General features: G+C 43.9%; 1 protein-coding gene across 1 annotated transcript; it reads right to left on the bottom strand.

The window, feature by feature from the left end:
* Positions 1–2,479: 2,479 nt before the first annotated feature.
* MICA (MHC class I polypeptide-related sequence A) lies at positions 2,480–4,193 on the bottom strand. The gene is given in 3 exon segments (XM_077159401.1): positions 2,480–2,619; positions 2,622–2,810; positions 3,413–4,193. Coding segments are annotated over 3 exon segments (795 nt in total). The 5' UTR covers positions 3,879–4,193.
* Between the last annotated feature and the right edge of the window lie 4,536 nt (positions 4,194–8,729).

Below are 8,729 nucleotides of genomic sequence, written 5' to 3'. Positions count from 1 at the left end.
AGGCTAAAACGGCAAGCTTTATGTTATATATATATTCTCACAATTTTTTAAAAAATGAAACAGGAAACCTGTGCCAAACTCTGCAATATATTCTATAACTAATTGTTGTGCTGCCTTTTGAAATTTATTGCTTTTTTTTGTATATATGTTATTTTCACAAAAAAGTTATGATAAAAAGTATATATATTCTTTCTAGCCTCCAATGTTCTGGAGCAGTTAGAGGGAAAAATCTGAGATGATGGGATGGTAGTCCATGACAAACTCTGGAATCCATCCTTAGCTACCTGTTGAAGAGTGCTTTGAAAACTATTGCTTTTATCTTTCTTTGCTTTGTATATATGTTATGTTATACACTAAGAAAAGTTAAAAAAAAAAAAAAAGAAACAGGAATTTTTACAAATTATCATGTAACTTGCACACCCTTTCCCTGGCAAATGGACCACTAGCACATGAGGCAACCAGTTCTTCCCCAAAGGGAACTAAGCAAATATTCCTTCTAAGAAGCTGCAGGTGAGAGCAGGACAAACAGACCCAGGCAGCATCATGCCATGGCCATAACAAGTAAGTAGTACCCAGGCTGTGGGGGAGGGGGACCAACCATCCCAGTCTGCTCAGGACTGAAGGGTAAACTGATGATGAAACTAGGTTCAGTAAGAAATGTCTCTAGGCCCCCACACCGCTGCTGACACACATGTGCTGGAAAGAGCTGAAAGGCCTGAGGCTCCCAGACTCCCCAACCTTTCACTACCTCATGCATCACATTTTTTCAGGGCAGAAAGAAGAAAATACATCCAGTTTTTCCATTCCTCTCCTGGCAAGCAATCTGATTATGGGGGAAATTGCTTTTGGCCACCTTACACCAAATTCACGGGACAGTGACCACCGTGAGAAAGGGGGATTGGCTCAGGGAAGGCGAGGAAACACCAGAGGAGCCAGGAACAAAGACCTTACTGCCCCACAGGGCAGGACAGGAAAACACTCAGAGGCAGGATACAGTGACCACAGCTGGCCTGAGATGGGAATAGCACCAACCCCAAATGGTCAGGGCATATCTGCTTTTCCACTTGTCCATATAAATTACAAGGAAATGCCAGGAAGCATGAGCACATGGGGTAGGGAACTTAGAAACAGTCCAGGCCAGGAGATACCTGGAGGAAACAAATCTCAGGACAGAGTGCCGGGAGGAGGAATTTGAGGTGCTGCACAAAGGACAGAGGATTGTCAAATTGTGCCCAAAGTCCATCCATCTGCCAAAAGTGGGGCTCTCAGGATCGCTTAATGGCCTCAGATGCCATGGCAAGCGACCTCTGCTTGGATCTCATGAGTCATTTTCTTGATTTCCTCATGGTTACAGAAATTGGAGGAGACACATATAAACAGAAAGAGAGTGAAAGCATCAACTCTCATCTAAATTCTTCTCCCATTTTCTAACTCATCCCCACTTATCACAGTCAGGTTAATGTCTCAACTTGCCCACTTACCACGGTCAGGGTGGTACGCAGTTGCCTGGTTGGGAAAGCGGTAGACTGTCTAGGGCTATGAGGACTTTTCATGGAATTAACTCATGACCACGTTAGCTGCATCCTCAGCTGATTGCATTTGCAATCTGTTAAGGGGAGTTTCTTCTGCAATGTGTGATGCTTAATCTAATCACTGGAAGGCTTTTACGGAGGATTCAGAAGAGACAGTCACTCTTCCTGCTTCAGACAGCCAACCTCTCCTGAGAGTTCACCGAGGACCTTCATTGGAACTGTCAGCTTGCGGCCTGCCCTACAGAACTTGCACTCTACATCCCCACAGTTACATGAGACACTTTTATAAATTTTACATTTACAGATATCTCCTGCTGATTCTGTTTCTCTAGGGAACCCTAGCTAATACACCCCTAGATAATAAACTTCTTTAAGCTCAGTCCCTCTGTTTCCATAATCATCTAGGACCTTGGAATTTAGCATATCATTCCCTAATATCTGACCTGGACAAGTTCTGGTGAGCCTGACACGTGGAGAGAGAAATAGAAGAGCACATGAGGGAGCCAGAGCCTCTCATGGCTGTTCTCTCTGTACCAGGCAGCAAGAGGAAGTCCAGACTGGACATCAAGGGCCATGGCCTGGTCCTGGCTTGGGCAGGGCATAGGGGTGTACGATGATGAGGCTCTTAGTCACTCTGTCAGATACCCCAAGTTTCATCCTGTATTATACATGAGTGATCAGGGAGAAGGGGTGTTGCATCCATTCCTATCTGCATAGAGGGTGATGAAAGGGAATGTACTTCCCAAGAAAAGTCCTTCCCCCCAAACACTCCTGGTGCCCAATTTTCTAACCTAGATCTCCGCATCTGATGTCTTCTTCTTTGGTAGCATCAAATGACACAAGCAATAAAAATGATGCGGCCAAGTATAAAAGCAGGAATGAGTAGCCACAGATACCAAGACACGAGTGCCTCTCTTGAAAAAGGAGGTTATTATACACTAGGCACCTCAGACCACAAACCTTCTATCATCCCCCCATCCCAGGAAGGCCCCACACTCAGCGGGACTCACAGGGTACAGGCTGTTCTCCTCGTTGTGTTCCACAGAGCAAGTGTACTTCTGTTCCTCTCCTTGGGGAATCCTCGTGCCACCCAGGTACTGTAGGTCATGTTCCCATGAAGCTGGATATTCTCAGACTGCTGGGAGTCAGGACTCAGGGGCTCCTCATCCTGAAGCCAGGTCACTGAGATGTTCGGGGGATAAAAGCCAAAAGCCATGCACATCAGGGTGACCTTGCCCTCCGAGGTCTCACTGCGGGTCACATTCACCAAAGGAGGCACTAAGAGAAGGGGAAAAACCCAGTGAGAAGCAAGACCACGGATAAGGACAATCCATTTCAATTGGTTAGTCTCTGGCATAAAGCCCTCCCTAACCCTCCAGGCCCTCTGGCTCCATGCCACTCTCCAAGTCTGTTGGGTACCATGGGACCCCAATTCCATCAGATGGGCAGGAGGAAGGTCATGGCGTCGGGCCTCTCTGTGGAACCCACATATTGATACCGAGGATGGGAGATGTCTAGAGGTGGGCCCCTGGGTTGCAGGCCTAGGAGGGAACTTTCCATGTCGACACAGGAGGGCAACCACATGGGGCAGGGCCCACCAGCTAACCCCAAGTCCAAAGGTTCTTCTCTTGCTTAGCGCCTACCTTCCCAGGTTCCATCTGCATGTCTGCTGCCTTCTGGAATATCAACACTGGGACAGTTCATTCCTCTACTCACCTCCATATCTACACCTAGTGGCTTTAATAGGACAAGCAAATCAGACTAGAATATGTAAATAGAACACATATGCATCCCATTGTACCAGAAAGGTTTCCCTGGGATGAGTTAGGGGGGTTCTAGGGGACAAGCGGGAAAAGAGGACCCAGACCAACATTCAGTACCTGTACTCTCCTTCAGTTTTTTCCAGTTAATCAGATATCCCTGTAGTTTTTGAAGGCAGTCTGCCTCTTCATAGGCCTGGGATTTCTTACCTTGGGTGCCATCTTCATCCTAAGAGTTCTTGATTTTCATAGCCAACAAATGAGCCAAAGACTGGGGCACTGTCCATCTCAGGGTCCCAGAGTGATAGGAAAGGAAGAGCTCCCCATCATAGTGGAAATCCCAGAAGCCTCTAGTACTGTTATCTTCATGGATCTCACAGCCTAGATCCTCCTGGAGGGAATACAAGGCTGCCCCTGCACAGCAGTGACTTCTCCATCCACTGTGGCCCTCTACCTTCCCACGTACTGTGAGAAACTCCAGCCTAGAAAGCACTCCTCTCACTCTCCTCCATTTCCTCCCTGGTGTTGGCTGAGTAAGCCTCCACTTGCAACTGAACTCCATCACCCCCAATCCTATCCCTAGCATCCCATGGCCAAAACCAGTGGATAGAGATAGCTCCTCACCTCCCTGCCCCTACGCCAAAGCTCTAGCACCCATTTCATACTTCCCAACTCTTACCTTTCACTTTGGCCTGCAGGGCCATGATTTCTGCCATACTCATTCTTAGTTTCTTCTCTTTCTCCTTCAAGAAGGTAGTCTCCTTGTCTGAGGTTTCCTTTGGACCCTGGAGCTCGGCCCTGCCTTTTTCACTCTCATAGTGCAGGAAGTGCATGTCAGCCACATGCCCCTCCACAAGGAATCTCGATTGCACAAATCCGGACTGGATTCAACGTTCATCGTATAAAGAAGTCTGTGGAATCCTGGAAAGGAAGAAACCACAGATGAAACTTCCTCCTGGAAAATACTGCACATCATATGTTTTTCAGGCACTACCCTAATAGCAAAGATACACAAGAAAAGTAAATTACAGACCAATATCTCTTATGAACATACATACAACAATCCTCAACAAAATAATAGGACACCAAATACAAAAGCACATTAAAAATTATATACCACAACCAAGTAGGATTTATCCCATGAATGCAAGGGGGATTCAATATAAGAAAATTAATTAATGTACAACACCACATGAACAGAATGAAGGGAAAAACATACGATCATCTCAATTCAAGCAGAAAAGGTATTTGACAAAAGCCAGCACCCCTTCTTGACAACACTAGAAAACCAGGAACAGAAGGAAACTTCCTCAACATGATGAAGGGTACAAAAGAGAAACCCATATACAGGGGGAAAACCACTGTTGCATGCTTTGAGCTGTGTTCAAAAGGAAACCATCAGCACTACCACAGCAACCGCAGAGGTAAATAATGAGGTGAGGTCAAGAATTAAGAGGAAGTTTAGATTTTCTATTTATTGAGGGTGTGTTTATTGGTTTTCTGTCCCTTGGGAACAATAAAATTATCTAAAATTGAGAATATTGATGGACTGTGGGCTTTGGGCCCTCTATATGATGCCCGATGAATGCAGGTGGCTGAAGGATGCACTGATGGAGAAGTAGATTGGTGAATGATGGTGTATACTTATGAATGAAGGCTGTGCTGCTACAAAAAGGAACAATGTCGTGAGGCATGCAGCGATGTGAATGAACATGTGGGATATTTGGTGAGACAAAAGAAGCCAGATACAAAAAAAAAAAAACGGTATGCTCACCTTTATAAAATGCTTATAGGAAAGCAGGGGCTTAGATTGGAAGCTTTTTGAGCAGACACATTAAGTCCAGAATGGCGATTATTATTTCTGGATTTTGAAAGACTGTTTCATATATATATAACCTGATATGTAGCGATAAGAACGAAGCTGAACAGGTTAGGGTTAGAGTAATTCAGAACATAGGAGTAAGGAAGACACTGTCTATATTTTAGAACCACACATACTCTTTGAGACTAATGGAAGAAAGGTTTATTTGGTCTGGAACTGAAATTTTCTGGAGTGCATAATCTGATTCAGTCTATCTGTATATCTCATTTGAACAACTGAAACACGGGAAGCCCAGAAGAAGAAAGTCCTTTAATCCTGTATAGATTATTGTAATGCCTGGAAACATCCTAGAACGTATAAAGCAGATAACCAAAAAGTATTGGCAAAGTCACCTGAGGGAGGGGAGAAACACTATGGAGCTATTAAACCTTACCATCAGGGAATCCCCTGATACTGCGTCAAACTTTAGGGACATCCAAATCAACAGGCCATCCCCTTGACCATGAGACTTACTCTTGTGAAGCTTATATAGGTTGTGGAGAAGCTAAGACTACCTATAGGCATGACTAAGAGTTACTTCTAGAGGATCTTTGTTGTTGCTCAGATATGGCCACAGTCACTCTGAGCCCAACTCTGCAAGTGAAATCATTGCCCTCCTCCTTATGTGAGACATGACATCCAGGGGTGAAAGTCTCCCTGGCAACATGGGAGAGGACTCCCAGGAATGAATACAGACCTGGCACCATGGGATCAACAATTCCATCCTGACCAAAAAGGGGGAAAGAAGTGTAATAAATAAAGTATCAGTGGCAGAAAGAGTTCAAAGACAGCCAACAGGCTACTCTGGAGGTTGCTCTTACTCAAGCTTCAGGTAGAACTGGCTACCTATGATAACCTGCCAACCCCCAAACAGGATCATTCCAGCCAATTCCAAAGAACACTTAGGGTAATATGTAAGACCTCACAAGGGTTCTAGGCACTAGAGTACCTTTCCAGAAACCTACAACCTCCAGATGGGTCACTGGTCCAGATAAGTCCTGAAACCTGGCCCAGCCTTTCCAGAACATCAGATAATTCCATCTCCCTACCCCATACTAGTGACAGAAACTTCTAATATCAAAAATTTAGAATTTCCATAGCCCAAACAACCCCAAAGAGAGGTGTGGAAAAATCAAAGGTGATGGTGGAATTATACATAGAAGATAGGACTTAACAAATGAATATGAATGCTGAATCATTAAATCGATATCTCTTTTAGTCTCCAGTATTTTAGAGCAGCTAGAAGTAAAAACCTCAAATTGTGAAGTTGTAACCCATGTCAAAGTCTGAAATATGTTCTACAACTAGTTGTGGTGCTGTGCTTTGAAATTTACAGCTTTTCTGTATATATGTTATTGTTCACAGAAAAAGAAGGAAAAAAGGTTGATTGTGATCATAAAAAAAGTATTTAAGCCCTCTAGCTGCCTATATTCTGGAGCAGCTAGAAGGAAAAATCTGAGATAATAGTGTGGTAGCCCATGACAAACTCTGGAATCTGTTCTGAAGCTACTTGTTGAAGAGTGCTTTGAAAACTATTGCATTTTTATTTCTTTGCTTTGCATATATGTTATAGTATACAATAAAAAAATTTTTAAAAAAAAACACCCCATGAGTTGACATCAGGGCTATTACACATACACATTGCTGATTCTCTGATGCTCTGTTAATACATTTCTTGGGAGTTGTGACCATTATTCCTTCACCAGGCAAACCACTGTTGTTTACCATACAATGTCTACACTAGCATTATACCACATAAAATTACTTTGCATTATGATATCTTGTCAGCATATTTGAAACGCATTTTAAGATTTCCTGGGTGTGTACTGAGAAATAATTGATAGCAAACGGAATATATGCTGCTATTAGCTTGTTGTATTAATTATGTTCTTATTATGGTAGCAAATTGCACACAAATGTACAGAAAGGTATTATCTGATATGTGATAAAATGTTGACTGATGTGCACATAAGTCTCATCTCTAACAGTCACATATGAATTCCCACCAAGGAAACAAGTGTTTAAATACACTAAACTTACTAAATAACTCTAAATAATAATAATGAAAAAAGAGAAACCCATAGCCAACATCATACTCAGAAGTGGAAGCCTGGAAATCTTTCCCCTAAGGTCAGGAAAAGACCAGGATGCCCACTTTCACCATTGATATTCAACACTGTACTGGAAGTTCTAACCACAGCAATTAGACAAGGGAAAGAAATAAAGTCACCCATGTCGGAATGAAGAAGCTATACTTTTCATAGTGGTAGAGAAAATGATCCTATGGATCTAAAATCCAGAAGAATCTACAGGTAAGCTATTGGAGCTTCCAAACGACTTAACAAATGCAGTGGTGTTGCTATACACCAGCAATGAACAATTAGAAAAGGAAATCAGTAAACAAGTCAATTTACAACAGCAACCAAAAGAATCAAATATCTACGAATAAATTTAATCAAAGGTGAAAAGGGCATTGTGCTGGTTTGAGGATTTATGTACCCTAGAAAAGCCATGTTTTAATGCTAATCAATCTTGTGAAAGCAGAATAGACAGCTTAGCAAGCTGTGGGATTTAGTTCATCCTCCAGAACAGCTGCTAAATAATCAGGAACAGTACAGAACAGCTCCTGGGGCCACATCAGTGACCAGACACACAGCGTACCCCAGTTTGGACCGGCTGAACCAGCTGCAAGAACCCCCAGAACCGTGAGTTCTCCAAGGTGAGGCGGCCAGTGCCCCTCCCCCACAGGCTGCTTCCCAGAGGGGAAAGGAAAGGGACTTTACCAGCAGCAGGGGCTGAGCACAACTAAGCTTCAAGTGCAGAATTAATTCACAAATTCTGACTACTAAAAAAAATAGGCCTCCAGCTCAGGTGAACCTGGTCAAAGTGGAGGTCACTCATTTTTGCCCCAGCACCAAAGGGGCAGGGCTGACAGCAAAAGAAAAGAAAAGAAACAGAGGTTTTTGTGGCTGAGTTTCTACAAAGGCTTGACTGCATTTGGATTCAGTGGCAGGACTTCTCAGGCTGCAACTGCCCCAGACATAGGCAGAAACAAGCTTATTAGAGGGCTTGTCTGGAGCCTGTACCTTCCCCAGGGGAGAGGTGAGGCCCAACTCAGGTGGAATCCCTCCCTCATGAAAGTCAGATCCAAGGGCTTGGTAATTTGAAGCCATTAAAACCAGCTTACAACCTCACCTCTGTCTCTACCATGCCCCCAGCAGGGAGAGTCTGCCAAAGTTAAGGCACCACATCATCTTATGCTGGTGGGATCTGCAGGCAGACAAGTGCCACATACTGGGCAGGATAAGAAAAACAGAGTCCAGAGACTTCAGAGGAGAGTCTTTCAACCTGCTGGATCTTACCCTTAGGGAAAACTGATGCAGGTGACTCTTTCCTGCTGACAGGAGGCCAGTTTGATCTGGGAAAATCCGGCTGGGGTCTATAATACTTAAGGAGACCCTCCTAAGGGTGGGGGTGGGGGGAAAGGCACCATACACACAGGGCAAGAAGGGAGAAGACAAGAACTGAAAAATTCTCCTCTGTCAAACAAAACCTTAGCTAAGGGTCCAGAAAAAG

This window comes from Tamandua tetradactyla, chromosome 5 (assembly GCF_023851605.1).
Source record: "Tamandua tetradactyla isolate mTamTet1 chromosome 5, mTamTet1.pri, whole genome shotgun sequence".
In the NCBI taxonomy this organism is placed as follows: Eukaryota; Metazoa; Chordata; class Mammalia; order Pilosa; family Myrmecophagidae; genus Tamandua; species Tamandua tetradactyla.
Note: the sequence above shows the minus strand (reverse complement) of the source record. Positions and strands in the feature narration are given on the sequence as shown.